Genomic DNA, 22,907 nt, shown 5'->3' with positions numbered 1-22,907 from the left:
CGCAGTATAGTTGCAACCAGCTTTTGTGTCATTTAACTCCACATTTTATCTTAATTTCTGCCTCATTTTTCTCAGTTGTGAGAGATTTTTTTCCTCAGATTATACATCACTTTGGGCATGCATTAGTTTGCGACCTTAAATTTGTAATCATTATTTTATGCTTTTTGTGATTAGAAAAATATATTATTCATACGAAAGTGTTTGCAAAATTTCAAAAGAAGGTGGACATATTTATACACTAGCGCTAAATTTTCAGAGGAATAAAGTTTTTTTTCTTCTCCTTGGTACAAAATCACCTATTTTCATGGAAATAAAAAATACTTGTTGAATTTCAAAATTAATCATTTAGTACATTGTGCCTGATGTTATGAACTTCAAACGCGTATACAATGTTATCAAATCTACTCAGAATCATGAATTTTTTGTTTTTGTTTTATATGGTGTTCATCCACATTCTTGTTATTAATACTTCTCTAACTTATTATTTTATATTTTACTATTGACATTAATATAGAATTAACTCTCGCCATATTCCATAGTTGCGTGACAAAACTAGTCAATCATGAAAAAAATATTTGTGAAGCATATTCCATACTTTATGCGTCTTCCTGGATTTTCCGAATTTTATCCTGATGTTCCTTACTTTTTAAAAAAAATTTATTCCAGAAACTTAAATAAATTAATTCCAGCTTTGAGAATTAAACTTTTTTTTTGTCACATTACACTGCCAAAACTTGAACGATATAATTTCTGAAATGTATATGCTTAAATAGTAATCATTATACCAGTAAAAATATCCTCTTATTAAATAATACCTTAAAAACATTTATAAAATTAAATTCTATTGCATAATTCAAAGTAACCAGTTGGTTTTTATTGCTAAAATTGTAAAAAACCTTAAGTTCAACTATTTTTCCTCTAACAATTGAATTCCATTTGTCATCAAACTTTAAATACTTTAATTCCTTATTTCAAACTGAAATTAAACTCTGCTACATAGTTTAAGGTAACTATTTAATTTTTTAGACCAAAATTGAAAGAGCCATATGTTCAACTACTTTTACTCTACCAATTAAATTCCATGTCTCAGTAGACTTGAAATACTTTCAATTTCTTTTTCAAAGTAAATTTAAATTCTAGTAAATAATTGAAAGTAACCATTTAATTTTTTAAGCTAAAATCGAAAGAACCTTATGTTCAATCACTTTCATCTAACAGTTTAATTTCATTTGTCATTAGACTTGAAATACTTAGATTTCTTATTTCAAACTAAAATGAAATTCTATTACAAAATTTAAAGTAATCATTTAATTTTTGAAGGTAAAATTGTAAGAACCTCCTATATAACCAATTTCCTCTAAAAATTGAATTCCATCAGTCAGTAGACTTGAAATAATTTAGATTTCTTATTCAAACTAAAATTAAACTCTGTTATAAAATTGAAGTAACCAGTAACTATTTAATTTTTGAAGCTAAAATTGTAGGAACCTTGTGTTCAACCACTTTTCTTCTAACAGTTGAATTCCAACTGTCAGTAGACTTGAAATAATTTCGATTTCTTATTCAAACAAAAACTAAATTCTATTACATAATTTAAAATGACAATTTAACTTTTGAAGTCAAAATTGTAAGAGCCTTATATACAACCACTTTTCCTCTAACAATTGAATTCCATCTGTCAGTGGACATGAAATACTTTCGATTTCTTATTTCAAAATATTTTCGATACTTAGGGTAACGTTTTTCAAACAAGCCTGCTTCTATGTTTTATGGCTTAGAAAAGAATAGTGGTGCATTGAGACCATTGTCTGTGAAAAATAATTTATGTAACTAAATAAGAAAAATAAAATCTGACAAGTTCTGATCATCGTCGTGCATTGCCATCTGTGGGATTGATTTATGAACAGCTGTGATAATGCTTTCATTCTCATCAAACCGTTTACTATCATGTAATTCGTGAACTTCTGTATTCCTCTTCATTAAAACATTCTCTGCCATTAGGTTCTAATAATAGACATATCATTAGTATATTTTTCATCTCGAATGACATTATTACTCCCTTTCCCTCAATTCCTGGAGTCCAAACGGTCCATTAAATTTACTGACTTGTAACAATTACTTTTATGATATAAATTAAACTAGGACTGTTCTTTTATTTCCTGTTATAGCAATTAAGTGACTTGAAGAGTTATATGTATGTTACCTTAAATAGCCGAAATCCGGTTTTATAGATAATTACTAGTAAAAATGCGAGGTGTCTACAAGCTATGAATAATTTCATGTTCTTACAACGGAGGTCATTGCAGGAGAGATTTGAGTACGTTAACGAACACTTGCGTTAAAAATACAGCTTTCAAACAATATTTTATCTAGTAAATGGGCTCTTCACAAAAGATTTATCTTAAAAAACCAGGCCCTTCACAATATCTTTCATTTTAAAAACGGACCATTCGCAAAATTCTTCTCATAAAAAATGAAGTTGAAGACCTCATTAATTCATAATTTTAAAACTACCTCTCTTTACAAGACATGGCTTTTGTATTACAAAACAAAAATAGGATCTTATTTTTACACATTTATAAATTATAGGTACAAAAATCCCGATTCTATGTTAATTTTAGTTTCAAAAAAATTATGAAAAGCAGGACTTTTTTTTAAAAAGAGTGAACAAACCACTGGGTTTTGCGATTTTGTGGGAAAAAAACTTACACAATCAGGACTTTATTTTTACAAATTCACTAAACTATAAGTAGATTTTCTACAATTTCCCAAAAACATAATCTTTCAGAAAAAATTCTGGAGTGGCACCTGTACTTGGCATTACGCTTTCTTACAACAGAAGTTAAATGATACCCAATATTGCTCTAAGATTTAACTTTATCTTTTTTCTAACTATAAATATATAGACTATAGCAGATTAAGTACGAGTTAAGAAGTAACTGATTCTCTGATATTTTATCAATATGCTAAAAATTTCATACACGCATAGTAATTACTTATTTACATAGTGGTTAAGGCCATAAGCTATCGTTGTGAAGGGCTAAGGTTCTGTCCCCCGGTAACGACTTGAAGCCTCTGAAAAGTACAGGCGGCCGGTGCACAATACTGACCAAATAACCAACCTCCTTGGACAACAACTAGCTGTAGCAAGAATTATTTTTTGATTATATATATACGTATATATATTAGTACATTATAATACAATGTTTATTACAAACAATTAATCTCATGCATATCCAATTTGTATATCATTCCGATTATTGACATGTGTACCGATAATTATTCCATAAATATTAAATAACGATTGCTGATTTATAATTTAACTATATATGTACTGATAAAAAAAAAAAGAAGGTGTGTTCTTTACATTATTAAACGTTAAAAATAAAGCTTGCTGTGTCAAGTCGTCAAAACCAAATACGAAGATACCAACCTAAATATATATTAACCTAAGGTATATTTCACTTAAATAGAAACAAACTTTTGCAATTTTTCTGCTGTCCAAAATAACATAAATAATCAATAACGCGTGTTTATAAGGTGTAGTGATAATTTTCTCTTATAAGGCGTAATGTAATTGGTATTTATAAAATTTATTCAACTCTTTTATGGAACTCGTAACGGAATTTTTACGAACAAAGTAAAAGCATCTCTCGTTTCATTTCCTAATAATTTTTACCCCTGAGTTACATTTTTGATAAGCTTTATTTCCAATTACGTTTACATATTATCTTTTATCAATAACTCAAAGAAGTCTTTTTTTTTTCTACAAATGCTTATAGTATTAATAATTTAATGTAACTGATATCAACAATTGCTTATTAGTTCAAAGAAAAGTTCATTGTTGAGAAGGAGTACTTGCTTAGCCGAAGCCACTTAAATACTTACTTAGTCGAAGTGAAAACAGGAACTGTACCTTTTTGAACTAGATTTCAAACTCAATCTAATTATGTAAAGCAAAAATAAACTTAAAAGGGAAAAAAAATCGCATGCTCTTGAAACGTCACGACTATTGCATTGATTATTGTAATATGTGGTTTCAATTCTCAGGAAATGACCGAAAAGTGATATTATTCATTTTTATATGCTTTAAATGCCTTTTTTAAAACCTTTCTTTCTCTTTCTTTCGTTTTCATTCTCAGGAATGTTTTGCCGTTATTGCGATAGATTTGTTTTCAAAAGCTCTTGAGAGGTTTTCTTTGTCATAACAGCTGTTATATTTTATTACTGGCTTTATTTAATTGTTTCGAAAAAAAATAACGAAAAGAGTTACTGAGAATTTTGTTTTAGAAATTGGTAAATGCATGTTTTCGATTCCTTAGTTTATGTAAAAAGGAAGACAAACAATCAATAATCAAACAGTAAAAAGACAGTCAATGTATCGCTTTTTTTTTTACGCAATTTTGTGTTGAAAGACAAAATAATGTTTCATTCCAACCCTGTAACACCTTTTTTTTAAAAAAAAATATAATAATATTAAAAGTGCATTGTGTAATGACTTTTTTTTACATTTAAAATAAAAATGTTTTGAAAAATAAGAAAAATTTCGCGGCAAATTTTAAATGAAATTATCTTTGACTCATAGGTTGTTTAGGTGTGCAATGATTTTTGTTAATGTTTATTTTATTTATTTATTTTTTCAGTTTTATAAAACATTGTACGTCTTAAATGTTACTGTTAAATATTTCAGCTTTGCCTTCTAATTAGAGAATAGTTTGAACTAAATTTTAGCGAATGAAGCTCAAAAGTTACAATTCGTATCAGAGATTATTAATTATATATTTCTAGGGTGATCCGCAATGACTACCTTTATATATATTTTTTTTTCTTAAATCTTTCTCAAAAATGAATTTAAAAAAGTATGCACATTAAAGAATCACCTATAAATGTTTAAGCAATTGAAAATCTGATGAATAACTACTGAGGAAGGTGGTAATGAAAATAACAAAACTTATCTGATCTCCGGAGAAAACAGAAATTGATTGATGATTGAATTATGATCTTGAAAGACGATTTTTAGTCGATTTTAGACGATTTTTAGACGAATAGTTTCCTTCAAGTTTGGCTATCTATTTTTTTTCTAATACTTTTTTCAGGTCTACATCTTTTATGTAAAATATCCTAGTTAAATTGTTGTTAATATTGGTGGCAACGAGATAGCAGATAGATTGGCCAAAGAGGGAAGTGAGGAAGATATGCCCACCGGGTCATCACTTAACTTATCAGGAACTTTACTCAAATGAAAAATATAGACAAAAATCAATCTGGCAAACTCCACCTACGCACTAATGGTACACCGCAACATCTCCTGGCACCCTTCTGGGAATCAATTGCGATCGAAGCTCCCAGACTGCCTTGGCCAGTTTCTCAACTGACCTAAAATGTCTAACATACGAACATGGCACAAAAATTTACCCGACTTGTGAAAAATGCTGTATCCAAACAGTCTCACCGAAACATATACTTGATTGTGTCGGACTGTCCAAGGCGGATTAATTACCGATCCCCTTCTTGTCATCGACTTTCTGGCTGTCAACAACTTTTTGGAGTTGATCTGACTAATGTCAGATCTATGAAGATAAGCAACAACAACATAAAATAATGTAAAATTGCAGTTATTTTAATTAATCTTATGAAATCCATTAAACATTTTTTTCTTCCAATTATTGTTTTTCAGTTTTCACTTATTTGAAAATGATATATTAAATAGCTTGAAAACTAATACTATTATTTAAACTAGATTGCAATTATAAATTGTTTAAAAACTGTCTTAATATTTTATATTTCTCTTTGAAGAAGAATTTCTTCCACTTGAGTTGGAAAAAATCTATTTCTTTCTGGGTGGTTTTTTCCACTGTGAAAGAAACTTGCCATCCCTGCAATTATGCAACTTACTTGAAATAAATATTGTGTCTATTATTTTGAAAGATTCGTGAAAACGCATTTAAGAAAGAACACGAATTCATTTAACCAAATTCCGAGTGAAATGTATGCATTTAACAAGGATGAATACAATAGCGGTAAAAATTTAAATTTGAATATTTCGTGACTAAACATAGTTTAAACTTTTTCTTCTTATATATTACTAAATGTCGCCTTTTTTTTGCGTCTTACTCTGAAGCATGATTATGAATTCCTAAAAACATTATATGGAATTTAAAACACTGGGTGAATCTTAATTTTTTTATATACGGTTATTTAAAAGTGGTTACAACAAGGATTTGATTTGCCTGCATTTCTTATAATAATTATTAAATAATCAAATGAATTATAGACATTTTTTCCCTTCTGATATCGATTTCAACTTGTCGTTTGTGTATCTCTTTAAAACCTGGTGCAATTTGAAAGTACTATTTTTTTCCTGTATAAATAGCTTTAAGTGTTAAAAGTGGTAGTAAAGTTTTTCTTTTTTGAAAATTAATCTTATAAATTAAAGACAAATAATGCGTACTAGAATACATTATTAAATTTAAGATCTAATTTTATGTTAGTAATGAAACAGCTGGGATATTTTCAATATTATAGTGGTAGCTATGATAAGAAAACTTTTACCCAGTTTATATATTACCACTATGCACACAATGGGATCCCACACAATCGTGCAAGCTCTGTCTTAAAGAAATATTGATACTTTTTATTAATATCCTATACAGCATACAACCATATTTTAATAGTTTTTTTATGTAAAGTTTTCAAATTATTTCTATATTGTTTATTTATATAAAATTTCTTGAAATTCTTAATTTATTTATTAGTTTTTACTTTACTTTAGTTGACTTTTTAATATTTTACTGATCAAAAGTAAAAAAATTTCTCTCATTTTTTATTGAAGGCTTTAACATATTGTTTTGATCCTAATATTAATACTTTTTCTATATTCCGAAAAGCTATGGCTAAAGAAAACAAAAAATTTTTATTTAATTTCATACACAAAATATGAGTTTACTTAAATAAAAAATCTATGCCTTTAATCTCCTTGAATATAATTCTCAAAATATTTGATTAGTTAAGTCTTTTATAAAAATACATGTACTTTTTTTAAATTTTTTTATTTTGAATTGATATTTAGTATAAATATATGATACCTCAATATTAAAACTATTTTTGGGTACTAATACATAAGCAAAAAAAATAAGCTAAAAAATTTATTTTGTGATTCGTGTTTTTTAGGGTATAAATTATTAGTAATTTATGTGTTATATGGAAATCATATCTTATTTATTGTATAGTTATATGATTAATATTAATGTTAATAAATGTTCGCTTTATATGAAGTTTTAAGTAGCATTAGCAAACCACCTACATTCTATATGAATACTTTATATTACTCTATATATGATATGAGGGCGTTAATGGCTTACGTAACTCTTTATTAAAGAAAATTGACTTCATTAAGCTAAGTAATTCAATGGACATTAATGAAATGTTATTATCATTCCATCTCTTGGGTTTAACTTGATAAGTTTCACGTTATATGTTTTCTCAATAAATACGTGTGTTGCATGTTTAGAAGACAGATGTTTGCAATTATATAAATAAGGGAAAATATATTTTATTTAAATATTATTCAAACTTCCTATTTATTGTTTTAAAGTGACTGAAACATTATTAAAATGATGAGAGTCTAATTTTTAGTTAAAAAAAAACAGTAGAAATTTTCATTTGATAGTAAAGGGTTGAGATATACTGGAGTGTTCGGCTATGACCACCTTTAATGTATATTTTTAAGTTCTATTTCAAAAATGAGCTCAAAAAGTATAAACAGCGGTAGCACGTTAGTATTAAAGTGAAGAAATAACGTTATCGAAATCTGTCAAATCATTAGAAGAGCGGGGTGGCACGTATAAAAACTAGTTTGATTGCCTGAAGAAACTTAAAGGCGTTTCTAATAATTACATTTCAACTCTTGCCTGTTTCCTCGAGCAATCAAGTAAATTCTGATGTTTCCAGTCTCGCATTCTTTACAAGTGACTATACAAGAGCCGTGGTGGCTCTAGGGATAGAGCGTTCACCTTCCAATGAGGCGAACCGGGTTCGAATCCCAGCGATGGCTAGTAGATACTAATTCCGCACCCTGCTCAGTGGCAGACGGATCATGGGTTCGAGTCCCCTTGGTGTCAAGCTAACCGTGGGAGGTTTTCGTGGTTTTCCTCTCCGTGTAACGCAAATGCGGGTTAGTTGCATCAAAAAGTCCTCTACGAAGGCAAATTTTTCCCAATACTTGTTCCAGGAGTTCCCTTGTCTTCTGGATTGGGGTTCAAAATTACGAGGCTATTGAGTTGATCATCAGTAGTCGTAAACCCAAAAAATTGGGTCAGCTGTTCTACTACGGCTATGAAATAAAATATAAAATTGTAGTAATAATTGTGAACTTAATTTAAAACAAATATTTTGAATTTAATTTTTAGCCATTTTTTTATTTAAGTGATTATCTGATTTCTTAATCGAAAGTTTATTTTCTTATAAAACTTCCTCAGTATTACTTATAAAAAAAAAATTTTAAAAATTCAGTTTTAAGTCTATACAACAGTTATAGTTAACAGAATTCTGATTAATCGAAACTAATTCGACATTATCAATAATTATATTATTTTTAAAATTTCATACGAATAGATATTTATAATTTATTTTACATAATTTATTATTTGTGTGTCATTTAAAACAAATATTTTTAATTTAATTTTAGGTATTTTTTTATTAACTTGATTTTCTAATTGATTTCTTAGTCGAAATTTTAATTTCATGAAACTTTCTTAATATTTTTTTAAGTCTATACAACAGTTACAGTTAACAGTTTTCTGATTAATAGAAACAAATTAGACATTATTATGTTAAACAATAATTATATTAAAGTTCTTTCATACAAATATTTTACTTAGATCTAAGTTTATTGGAATTTTGAAATTCATTTTATTGACAATTTTATTATCTTGTCGGAACAAAAGAAAAAAAAAAAAAAAAACGAAATAAATTTTAAAAAATGCAAAATATTTTTGTTTGTGATTGCGGGCTTCATGTAGCCGGCTGGTCACGTGCTGGACATGACTGTTCTATAAAGTAGTAAAAACTTCTGAAGCGCTAAATTTTGTTTATCATCATTTCATTGCAATGCAATGTGAATGCTTTCTAAAAAGATATTTTGAAAGCGGAAATGAAAGTGAGCCGGAAATTCAAATAAATCATAAGTGCGAAATGATTAGCTAGTGACTCATGGCAACTCTGATTTTATTGCATTTGGGATTTTCTATTTGTGTGAATTTTTGTCTTTTAAGTTATTGCCAATTTCAAACTAATAATATAGAAGAAAAAAAGGAATCTTAGGAAGCCTGTACACGATACATATCTTGAAGATGGAGTGGAAATTATGTTGCTTTAAGTAATAATAATAAAAAATAAAAATAAAAAATAAATAAATAAATAAAACGAAGCGTTTGGTATTATATCTGGCCGTTTTATAAATACATCGTGTGAAATCGATGTTATTTAGTCATTGGATTACGATATTGTTATAAAATATTCCCACAGTAAATTGTGAGGTCTTGCAATGAATATCGATTGTACGATAATTATAGGCAACAATAATTCCGCAATGCTTATCGATAACGATTATTATCGCATAAGAAAATATCCTGATAAATGAATCATGAATACGATATTATCGAGATCATTATCGATTACGAGAAATTTAGATCATGATAATTTTTAATGAGTGTTCGATATTTATCGCATACGATATTATCGCGATAATATTCGACGATGATTAAAATTGATTACGATAATGTAATTATTATATGTTATCATGAGTGCTGATAACTTTCATATGGGTAAAGAAAATACTGATTAATGTTGAAGTAATGTTAATTATTTTAATTGAAAAAAAAATCAGTGTTATATAGTAAAAGATTGATATTTTCAGGCGATACATTGCAATAATAAAACTCGGATGTCGCCCAGCACTGTTTGTTACAACGAAATTTTATTTACGTGAAAGGTACCCGATGTGACACTCACAAATAACAATGCGTTTTAGTATAATTTTTTGTGGAGATTGCTCATAAGTGAAATTGTTTTCTATTTCGCTCTGGTAATAAAAGAGAATAATAATAAATAATTTATTAAAAATGTTTTAAATATGTTTCGAAATTCTCGCCAACTTAAATAAATTGGAAGCCAATTTGATTTCAAGAATCACATAAAGATATTAGCGACGTTTTTAATGCAAAACCGCTCACTTTAATGATCCACATTTCTTTGATCAAACAGAAGTAGACAATTTTTTTTCTCCTTGAATTTCGCTCTCCGAAAGATAATCAAATTAATAACTACTGATGCTAATATTTTATAAGCAGTACTAATATTTTATAAATAATTAATAAATTTGAATCGCTTATTCAAGTAAATAAATACCAATTATTTATTATTAATTTCTATTTAAATTTAAGAATTGCTATCTTATAAACTTAATTACAAATAGGAGGAATGTATAGCATGAAAATGAGAAGGGAAAACAAAAGTATAAGATTCCGGTTCAAAATTTTTAAAAATTGTCGTGAAAAGGTTTCTAATGAGGAATTTCTTTGTTTTGATGAAACTTGTAATGTTTTTGATATCTTCATTGATTCTTCTTGTAATTGTTTTAAAACAAAAAGAAGTTTCGCAATATTTTAAATTTTTTGCTTGCTCTTCTTTTAATTGAAAAAATAAATAATATATTTTAAAATTATTTTAGGGCGATAATCGGCTCACCTCGTTCAAATTCTACAGTATTAGGAGATCAGCTTTATCAACCAGGTGCTTTATTTAAATGTGATCTGAGAGCTTCCTGTGAGGAAATAACACTCGATAAAAAAGGTAAGATTTATTGTTTACACTTTGATAAATCTTAATGATTGTGAAACTGATGTGTTATTTGAGCTGCAGGGATCTATAATGCGCATTTTTTAGGATTGATCTCTATAAATAATGTAACAAAATTGATAAAATAAAAAAGTATATTTTAAGTAAGTGCGATGTTGCTATAATTTACCAATAATACGGTATTATGAACGGAATATATCGAGACGACTGGAGATATCTTAACCCGTAAACTGGACCGAAAGTGTTATGAACAGATTATGTCCGTTCTTAGTCAAAAAGAATAATAAAAGGTGCTCGAAAACGTTAGAATCTTCTAAAGAAGATGGAACACTTTTAGTTCATTTTCCAAAAGATGGTGCAACGCTGAATCGGTTCAAGTTATCCTATTTAGACCCAAATAGTGTTCTAGTAAACGAATATCGATTAAGCCCCCTCCCACAAATCATTCAATTTTTCAGGGTTTCAAGTAAATTTTTAAAAAGTTAAAAATTAGAAAATTTTAAAAAAATATTACGTTTTACTTAAATATTGCCGAACAGAATTTGTAGACCCATGAATCATCAGAATCATGGTGGCTCAGGGGATAGAACGTTCGTCTTCCAATGAGGTGAATACCAGCTATGGCTAATCGATACGAATTCTGCACCCGGCTCGCACCGACCACAGTGCTGACGCAAAATATCCTACTGTAGATGGATCATGGGTTAGAGTCCCCTTGCCGTTAGGCTAACCGTGGGAGGTTTCCGTGGTTTTCCTCTACATGTACCTCAAATGCGGGTTAGTTCCGTCAAAAAGTCCTCCACGAAGGCAAATTGTTAATACAAAGAGGGTCCAATTCAGAAAAACTGTCGGAATTGCCGAAAACTATTCATTTATAACGATGATGAAAATGGGCTAATGAGAAATGGGCGTTTTTTTGCCTTGGAAAACGCCATTTGCGAACGAGAGAGCTAATATTATCTTTAATCCGAAGTCTGTAATGAGAGTGAAAAAGAATTTGCTTAGAACATTGCCACTTTTAAAAATTGTTCAATCTGAAAATTGTCCATTTACCGAATTGACCTCGATTCCGAATGATCCATATAACTGATGTTCTACTCACTGTCTGTGATGCTGTTTGCATAGTATAGTGTATAGTCAATATTTGCATTCGTCGTGGCATTAAAATTTACATTCACTCCACTCATGTTTTATTTTTATATTTTCAGCAACACTGAAATCTGATATAATTTTGTAAAAAAAATACATTAAAGTTTTACGAGTAGTTTTTTATTTAAAACAAACGAGTGGTTTTTTATTTACAAAAAATGCCAAGACCCAATTAAAAGTTTCTAATCCACAATTTTTTTTGAATTTTAAGTGACTATCTAGGAACATGAACTAATTAAAAGGATTGCCTAAATGAGAGATGTACGCGAAAGAAAATACAGTCGCTAACGCTATGCATTATTAAATTAGGTTAGATAAGTGCACCGCTAATTGCATGTTACTAATTAATCAGTTCATCACGTGAGAGCATTTAAAATGAATTCGAAGTCGTGCAAAAATAGACTTGTTCGGTACAAACGTTTTGAACAAGTGGTGTAAAAGTTTTTGTAAAGAGCGAACATGAATATCGGATGAATAGCCAAAACTTTGATACCCATAAATCCATTGCTGTCCTTAATAAAAGGTTCAGAGGTAATCAAAGAGTTACGACTCGGGACTTCTGTGCAGCACTTTGTCTGACGTAAGTTAAGGAATAGCACGAACACTTCTTACCAGGGACTAATATAGGACCTTTATATCTATGCTTCTTACCAACATTTAACAACAAATGTTCGAACTAAACAACGTACTATTTCACGTTGTTATGCTCTAGATACATCCTTCTTAACTCAACTTTATATTCAGTTTAAATGCTCTCGCGTGAAATGGTTAATTAATTATACACTTGCTGCGCATTTTTCTTATCTTCCTTTTTAACCCTGCATGGTGGTACTATACAAAGAATAGCTACTCTATTTCTGAGAACACCATCACCAGAAAAAACATCAAAGAACATACACAAGGGGTGCCGTAAAGACCGCTCTTAATATGTATTTTTATAATCCTTATCAAAAATTTAAAAAAAAACTATGCATATTGTGGGTCGCAAATTCATACTCAAGCAACAACAACAAAAAAAAAATGCTAACGAAATCTGACAAATCACAGTACAGAGAGGCGAATGTAATAAACATCAAAACAAATTTATATGGAGGTTAAAACTTAAAAGTGTTTACAATATTAATCGTCTTATAACTCTTCTCTATCTTTACGGAAAGATATACTGTACTTAAATAATAATTTAAAGCGTGTGCTCTAACATATTTTTTTTTCTCTCAAAAATGACACTTTTTAGAAGCAGGCATGCCACGGACAGCGGACTTACAACGAGATTAAAGTAATAATAATAATATTTAAAAAAAAGCTTTGTCTTAGTTTAATTTCGCTGCGTTTTTCCTTATAGACCATACCACAACAAAGAGAATAGCCATGATATTTAAAGGCATATTGCTTTAAAATAATTTTCTTTTTGTCGGATTTATTAATGATCAATTTCATCGCATGTTTGTTCAATTCCATTTCGTCATTTTCAAACTAAAAACTATGTTATGCAATAAGTTGAAAGACGAGAAGAAAGTATATCTTTTGCAATACATTCCGTAACATGACTAAATTGTATAAAAACGTAAATATGTTTTATTTTATTAATCCTTAGTGCTAACCGTTATATTTGCTAACAATTAAATTAATATTGAAAAATAAAACATAACGCTGCTAATTACAAAATTAACTTTAAATTTTACTTTCACTTTTTATGTATCTTTAATTCGATTCTCTTAATTTTTTTTTTAAAAAATAGAGAACTGGTGAATTGCTTAACTTTAACTCCGTATATTTAAAAAGAAAATGGTTTTCCCAGACGCATTGAGAGTCGTATGAAATGGCGGATATTAGTCATATATAGAAATATTCTTTTACTTCATCTTCCAGTTCTTTTATTTATACAGCTTAATTTGTTTCCCCTTGTTCATTTTTGTTTCTCCTTTTTTGGTTAACATGACGTTTGTTGCATCATTGGAGAATGAAAATAAATACTAATGTACTTTTGTTACTATATTATTATTTTTTCCAGAAAGATCTTAAATGTTGGGCAAACGGGACATTGTTTCAGGGTCTCGCATTTCTAGGACTCTAGAGGTCCCTAGAAAAAATAAATAACTAAATAATAATAATAATTGCATGAATTAATTTTTTAATTTTTCAGTTAACCTGTTCATTTAAACTAATACCATAGAATTAGTAAATTATATGTATTTAAACATTTTTAGTTAATTACGTAAGCGGGACCATTAACGCGCACAATCTTTTATTTCTAATGTATCGGTTCGTGCTTGATGAGCCATTAAAATTTAAGCAATAGTGTGAATTTCAATGTAAAATAAAGTAATAAAATAAAGAATAATAGAATAAAAATTTAATTGAGAATAATAGAATAAAGATTTCTTTTTAAGAATTTAAGCAAAAATCTAATGGTGACTGAGGTGACCTACAAAAAGAAAAGATTAAAAGGCTTCTCAAAATTTTTTGCCCAGGGTGCTGCAAAATCTAGTGATGAATCTGATTTTTCAAATTTTGTCGAATCAATCCAATAATTCGTGAGAAATCAAAATTTAAATATACGACTTTTTTTAAAATTTGACAACTCAGAAACTATTCAACCGATTTAATTTAAATTTTGATTTTTAAGCCGATCTCAAATTTTTAAACCTGTTTATTTAAGTTTCGATTAAGAAAAAAAAATTTTTTTCTACAGCAAATGCTTTGTGCATTAAACGAAGTTCAAATGCCAATTTTCTTTATAATAACAAAGAATTATTCTACGTTTGTAACATTACAGAAGTAGTCGTTATTAAAACATACATTCCAGGAATTATCCCTTTTTATTTATCTTTGATATATAAATTTGGGCAATCATTTAGTGCCTTTGAATAAATTAATAAATTATGCCAATTATTCACTTTACTAGGGCACAAGTCCTATTAATATCATCACGATAATTTAACCCTAATTAAAATATTTATTTCTTTTTAATTTCTTCTCCGTGATGACTCGAATCCTTGAGATGCGACGAAAAGTGAATAAATAATGTTGTTCATTTTGTCAACTTTGTCTTATTTTTGAACTTGTTTACAGACGTTAAGTATTTTATGATTTTATTTTTTAAGAAGGGGGGGGGATCTTATTTTATGTATCTATGAAACTTAAATGATATCTATTAATTATATAATCTATAGTATTTTTAGAACTTCAAAAAACTTATATATTCTATAATGCGTGAGTAAAAACATTGTTGAATGTTGACTTACGTATAAGAATTCGTAATAGTTTTTAATATATTGTTAGTAAATACTATAAAACTTATAATAAATTTAAAACTAATATAACTGTTAAGAACTATTAATAAGGAGTGTATAAATATGTTATAAATGTAATTTTTTTAAGTTTCTTCTCGGGAGTATCTTTTTTAGTTAAATACCGAGTAACACGACCCCGAGGAATCCTAGTGTAAATCTCACTCCATTTTTGTCTTATTCTCATTTTTTTATGTTTCTACGTCAGATATAGTTTCTAACACCATATTATTTTATATATAAATCTGTGTACGTATTTTATTTTTTGACGCTTTACCTCGAGTTTTGTGCAATAGTCGGATTCGTTTGTTGTAAATTTTTGGGACAGATTAGTTTTGATAAAAGTGGTTTTTTACTGTTAAAATTTTATTTTTATCATGCTATGAAATTGGCTCTTCTTTCTCTTTAAACTAATTTCTGAAGAAAACAACATTTTATTTTAATTAGTTTGTAAAAATAAAAAAATATAAAACTTTAGAATTTGCATAAATAAAAAAAATTCAATTTGTTTTACAAAAAAATGGATTTTATAATTAACTTAGCTTATACACTTAACTTTTTATATTATTAAATTTCTATTGTCCTTGCAAAAAAAAAAATAATAATAATAATAAATAAATATTGTAGCTTTAAAGCACACTCTGATATTTTTGAACATAATGTTTCGTTAAAATGATAAAAGCAGCCTTATTTGCTAATATCTTATTACTAAGCAAAGTAAAGCCCTTCTTTGCACACAAATACTAGTTTTTCTAAAGTTGAAACTTTTCTTGGGAGAGTTTTCTTTTATTTGCTAAAGACTTCCGGTATTTGTTTATCAAATCATTCAACTGACTCCTGAAAACTTGCACTTAACTTATTCCAGATTTATTAAGTTGTAGATTTTAATGTAGCGCCATCTATTGTTCGCTTTTCAACGTATGTAATACTCCTGATCCTATATGGCGTGCAATGAATGGATTACAAGTTTTTTGAGCTATGACAAGTTTTGTTATAATTCTTGTGAATTATAATAATCTATATTGAACTAGATAAAAGAAAAGTTTTTTTCGTTTTTTTTTCTGAGAGTTTTTTTTAAGATGAGTTTTAGCGAGAACTCTTGTTTTCCGTGAAGTTGAGATATAAATGACTGTCCGTTTATACTTGTCTAGAAATAATCCACTAAATAAATACAATTGATTAACATGATTAGTACAGGATTATTATATATTGAAATGTTTTTATATCTTCTCATAATCTTGACTTCGTATATATATATATATATATATATATATATATATATATATATATATATATATATATATATATATATATATATATATATATATATATATATATATATATATATATGTAACATAAGAAGCTTCTATTAATCTTTTTACGTTAGTTTCTTTGCTATAAAACAACTCCTACTTTATTACTAATTAATTATTCTAATCGAAATACTTTCTCACACTTTTAAAAGCTACATCCTGTTCTTAAATCTATTTTTGGCTCAACTATGCATGGAATTAAGAGCAGGACAATTTTCCCTTTGCTCTGTGTGGGAAACGTTCGATCTATCTCATAAACCAATAGCAACTACTAAGATTTCCCTCTTTCCCTAAATTAAGACATTTTACGGATTTTACTTTGCAAGATTTTCCCTAACATATAACCAAGGAGCGCAACTTTTCGTGTGCACTTTTACTCATTCTCATGACTGCTCTTGTCTAATAATTAATAAATAAATTTTGTACCCTCCTTCCCGACCTATGACCTGTTTTAATCCTTCCACTCGGCAACGACGTTATATATATATATATATATATATATATATATATATATATATATATATATATATATATATATATTCTTTTTTTTCTTTCTGGAACAAAAGCAAAATTCAACTTTTAGACTACATCCGCTTTGTTTCAAAGTATGATTGACACAAGGAAACCAACAAGTTTGCTCATTAAATTTGCTCATGGGAAAACCATATGCTTTGTTTATGATGGAAATGCAAAAGATAGAACGATAGAACACCCAATAACCTTTGTTGTAGTGATCATTGTTGCGGGGAGAAATTTAATAGGAACGAAAAGTCTAATATTTTATATTTCTATATAAATTATTTCAAGGTTATAAAAATGAATGGTATTGAAGGAAATAATCTTAATTTTTTTTATATGCAAGAAAGATTTAAATTGATCTAAAAATGCATTATTAAATTAAATTTTTCATATCTAATAATCATACAATTCTATTTTCCTGAAATAATTTGCTTGGGTCTAATATTTATCTGTTACAAAAATTTTATTTCGTAATAAAAATTTTAATAAATTTAAAGTTAGTTGTCAATTGGGTTCCCTTATGGCTAGATTTAGATACCTTGGGCCGACGTAGCCCACTGCTTAAATTTAAAAATTAATTTGTGCAAACGAAAGTTGTGAAATAGGACACAAAAACGTACCAATTCGTAACTCTCTCTCTCTCTTTCTATATGTATATATATATATATATATATATATATATATATATATATATATATATATATATATATATATATATATATATATATATATATATATATATATTATATTGTAAAGGCATAATCGAGAACAGTTGCAAATGGCATATGAATATTTTGCTACAAATAGCACAGCACATTAATTATTCAAATGCTGTTACTAATTTAAGCTTCATTGAAGATTTATTTTCTGATAAATAAAAAATATAAGTTAAAACCGAAACAATTGTTTTAACAAAAATTTATTAATGCATAAATGTTTTGTAGGTAGTTTTTATTTTGAAAAAAAATAAATAAATAATAACAATCTTTTTACTTTTGCATAACTCGACAAAAATCTCACTTAGAATCGTTTTATTACATATTCAGTCTAAGTTGATTTACGCTTAATATTGAAACGACAAACGAAGCACGTGTGAATAAAATTGGTCATCGGTAACTTTAAATGTTTTTCTGGAAAGCGGTATTTTTTTTTTTTTTTTTTTTTTTCGTTTTAGTCAGGGTTGGGTTTTTGACGTCAAAAAGTGGTTTTTGACATGACAAGGGTATAATACTGGTTTAAACCGTCAAAAACCCGTCAAAAATGTCAAAAACTGAAGTTTGCCAAGAAAATTTATAAACTTCAAAACTACCAACAGTTGCCATGCATTATATTGAAATTTAATTATACTATAGGTAATCAGCAGGTTTTAAAATATTTTTTAATTAAAATTAAGGTAAAATAACAGATTTAAAATCTCAGAAATTTATATTCAAATGCATGTGCAGAAAAATTTTACACAAAAATTGTTTAAATATTTATATTTAAAAATTTTTTTTCTTTCTTTTTGATACTTAAGAAAATTAAAAGTTTATCACTATGCATTTTGGACATATAAAGAACATATAACTAATATTTATAAGGAACTTACAAGTTATGTTGTATAAATACAAACTTGATACAAGATACAAGTGTATAAAAAAAAATTTTAATGTTATACCGAATATCTTTATTATCCAATATGTTAATTTGAATTTAAAAGTAGTTATATTTATGAATAATGATAAATATAATTCATATTATTTATTATATTTATTTATAATTACTACACTTATCATTTTAAAACAATTTTTATCTCTTAATTTTTTTTTCTCCACTTGTATTAAGAATACAAATAATGCATATCTTGAAAGCAAGAAGTAATTATTCAATAGCTGAATATTTAGATATTCAACAAAACTATATCGTATTCAGCAAAATGAAATTTACAAGTATTTGGATAAACTAAATTTTCAGCATAGTAAATGAATAGGCTGAATATACTGTAAATTGACACTAACTGCTCTGTGTATTTAACAGAAAGCACTTAAATTTGTATTGTCTTATGTTACAAAGATTATTAAGAAGATTTAAAAGAATATTAAAAAAAAATTTCTTTAAAAGAAGACGTCTGATGTACAAAACTGCTAATGTTTATCTTTAAAAATGTCTAATTTTTAGTATAATCTACTATACACTAAATTTGGTTATAAATAAATTTCTTAATAATATCACTGCAGATTTTCAATAACACATGAAAATGAATACATAATATTACAAAAGATGTGAGTTTTCAAAAGTACAAGATTTTGGTTACTATTCAAAATATAAGTGTTTCTTCAAAATTTTAAATTAATTTTTTCTAGAACATATTTAGAAACACTATCCTTTAAAAAATATATAAATTTTATGTATTAATTAAATTTCACATATGAATATAGGTTTTTGACATTTTCGACATTTTTGACAGTGAGGTTTTTGACGTGACGGTTTAAACCATGGTTTAAACTGTCAAAAACTGTCACATGTCAAAAACCTGCCAACCCTGGTTTTAGTCAATAAATTCATCTGCCAACCAGGAAAAAGTTACCTTTCCGTCGGATTAGCTGTGGAAGGCTTTCGAGGTTTTACACTCCGTGTAACACAAATGCGATTCGTTTCATAGGTAAAGCTGTTCAGGAATCAAATTTGCTCTTTTTTTGTTCCTTGATCTAGTAGTTTCTTTTTCTCTTGGGTTTCCAAAATTATGAGGGTACGAATAGTTGCATTAAGGGCAACAGCATTAAGAGTTTAACTAAGGTTTGAAAAAACGCGGAATTATTTGTAAACGCCCAGTCCACATGTTTCTTTTTTCTTTTTTCCATAATCTTAAGCTACTTGCAAAGTTTGTTAGGTCTTATCAGGTTTTTTAAGAAAATTTTCAGATTTTTTTCTGAAATATTTTATTTTTTTCCCCTGATCCTTAATGAGATTACAAGATTCACTTTTAACATGAGCGTTAATTGTTTGGTAACTATTTGTCACTTGCTTTGATGCAATGTGAATTAAGTTTTAGAAAATAATTTCTAAAACTTAATTCAATTTTAATGCAATCATGAAAATTGAATACTAATTAGTTTCATAAGTATGATTGAACATTAAAAAATAGTTTTTATGTTTTATTATAATATATAAACTTACTTTATAAATTATATTTTTCTGTATGCTTAAGAAAATTCAATAACTTTTCCTAGCTTCATAAATCATTTTTTTTTCTTCCGAAGAACTGATTTGTTAGTTTCTCATAAATGAAGTAAATTAATATTAATTATAGTTAAAATTAGTACAAACTATCTAGACATTCCAAAAATGCAAAATTTATACCATATCAAATGTTAAGAAATGTAATGGAATTTGGATTACTAAAAACATAATTTCATATAAATTAAGAAATATTCGAAAGGTTTTACGAACCTCAATCAACAATATGTTCTTCATACGAATAGATACTTTACTTTTCCATAATAATTAAAGGCATATTCAAAACAAGTTCAATGCATTTCGATTTATACGAGGGTTGCTATTTATATTTCTGGCCTAATAATGAAAAAACAAACATATAGGATCGAAATTTGTTTTATCGTTTTTCAAAATATTCTCCATGATGATCAATACACTTTTGCATGCGTTTGAACCAATTTTCAAAGCACTTTTTCCAGTCCGATTGAGGTAACTCCAAAACATGCGTTTTGAATGCATCAACCGCTTCTTCGGGAGTCGAAAATCGTTGTCCACGTAATTTATTTTTGATGTGTGGGAATAAGAAGAAGTCATTGGGTGCCAAATCAGGGCTGTACGGCGGATGACCCATCAGTTCGATCTTTCGCGCCGTCAGAAATGCCTTTGTTTGAGTCGATGTGTGAGAGCTCGCATTGTCATGATGAAGAATGATTCGCCTGTTCTTCTGCTTTTTTCGAATTTCTCCGATGACTTCTGGCAAACAAATGGTCGTGTACCATTCAGAATTGACCGTCCTGCGTTGCTCTAATGCCACTGTTGCCACATGACCGTTAATGCCGAAGAAACAGGCAATCATTTGTTTCGATGTGCTTCTTCCTCGAACAACTTTTGTTGGTTTTGCCTCGTCTTGGAAGACCCATACAGTTGATTGCTGTTTTGTTTCCGGCTCATTTGCATAGATCCATGATTCATCACCTGTGTAGATGTTATACACAGCTTTTGATGTACCTTGAACGTATTTTTCCAACATTTCCTTGCACCAATCGACACGAGCCTTTTTTTGAGCGTTTGTCAGATTATGCGGGATCCAACGCGAACAAATTTTTTTTACGCTCAAATGTTCATGCAATATTTTATTGATGCTAGTCATACTAATGTCCAAAGGCTCCTCTATCTCACGGTATTTCACATGACAATCTTGCTTTATGAGTTCACGCACAGCATCGATCTTTCCTGGCACAACAACGGATTTTGGACGACCTGCACGGGATTCGTCCTGGATCGAACATCGACCACGATTAAATTCGTTATACCAATTTTTTACAGTGCTGTAGGATGGCGCTTTATCGCTGAATAAAGAATTAAGTTCATCGAAGCACACTTGTCTTGACAATCCACGTCGAAAGTTATGAAGAATAATGACACGAAATTGTTCACGATTCAATTCCATTTTTTGAAAGAGAAGAACTTTTCCATTTACTGTCAACAACACAAATGAAGCTATAATGGTAAATCGTCTGCTGAATTTATGTTCAAAAATATCAAACTTTCGATTAAAATCGTCTGCGGTCGCCTAACAACACTTACTGTTGCCAATGCCAGAAATATAAATAGCAACCCTCGTATGTTACCGGCAAAGTATGAAACGCCGTCATTCTATAAAATGCCTAGGCATTGTATATAATGCCGGATGTTTTTAGGTAAGGTATGAAGCACGAGAAGTATTGCATACTTTCCCTGGGCATTGTATGCAATACCTGGGCATTCTATAGAATGACAAATGCTATTTAGGCCAAGTATGAAAAAAACGTCCTGATAAGGTTATTATGTAAATGATGCGTATTTCCCAAAAATAAAAATATTATTCTGAAAAAATAATGAGAGTGCCATTAGAAACAAATTATTCAAAATGCGTAAAGAACGTTGTACAAAACATAATTCATGCTTTTCTTATTAAGGGGGAAAAAATTTCCATATAAAAAACAAGAAATTAACCTACTTGTTGCAACATGGCAGGCTTGAATGACATTTTGAATTACATTTCATTACATTACGAAACGAATCGGAGATGTACTTTATACTTTGCCGGTTTCTCATTTGGCATTCTATGGAATGCCTAGGAAATGTGCGAAATATAAATCGTTTCATACATTGCCGGCTAGTTTTAGGCATTATATACAATGCCTTGGCATTCATAGAATGCCGGATTTCAATCTTTGCCAGTATATTAAGTTTATTTAGCTACATTATATGATAATTACAAGTTATATGATAATAACTTATATGATAATAACTATATGATAATACATTATATGATAATAACTTATAAAGTTGGTTTATTTTCAATTGTTCGAAAATTTTTGTGTAAATGACTATAATTTGTAATTATTAGTAAAATCTCTTGAAATAGTAAATTTTGAGAAAACCAAGAGTGGGTTTTTGGAAGTCCACGGGTATGTCCACTTCATAGAAAATTTTACTTTAATATATTCTGAATATCCCAACTCTCGTCCCTAATTTAAAAAAAAATAAATAAATTAATTAAAATCCTTTGAATTATATCTTGTAAAATATTTGTTCGATG

General features: G+C 28.3%; 1 protein-coding gene across 1 annotated transcript in view; it reads left to right on the top strand.

The window, feature by feature from the left end:
- LOC107439183 (integrin alpha-9) overlaps positions 1–22,907 on the top strand; it is a 95,305-nt gene that overhangs the window by 14,301 nt on the left and 58,097 nt on the right. The window contains exon 2 of the mRNA XM_016051687.4: positions 10,730–10,851. Coding sequence (XP_015907173.1) covers positions 10,730–10,851 — 122 coding nt within the window. The remainder of the gene's footprint in view (positions 1–10,729; positions 10,852–22,907) is intronic.

This window comes from Parasteatoda tepidariorum, chromosome 11 (genome assembly GCF_982258835.1).
Source record: "Parasteatoda tepidariorum strain Cologne lab strain chromosome 11, Ptep-v5.0, whole genome shotgun sequence".
Lineage (NCBI taxonomy): Eukaryota > Metazoa > Arthropoda > Arachnida > Araneae > Theridiidae > Parasteatoda > Parasteatoda tepidariorum.
The sequence above is the reverse complement of the archived record's forward strand: the minus strand, read 5'-3'. Positions and strand labels throughout refer to the sequence as shown.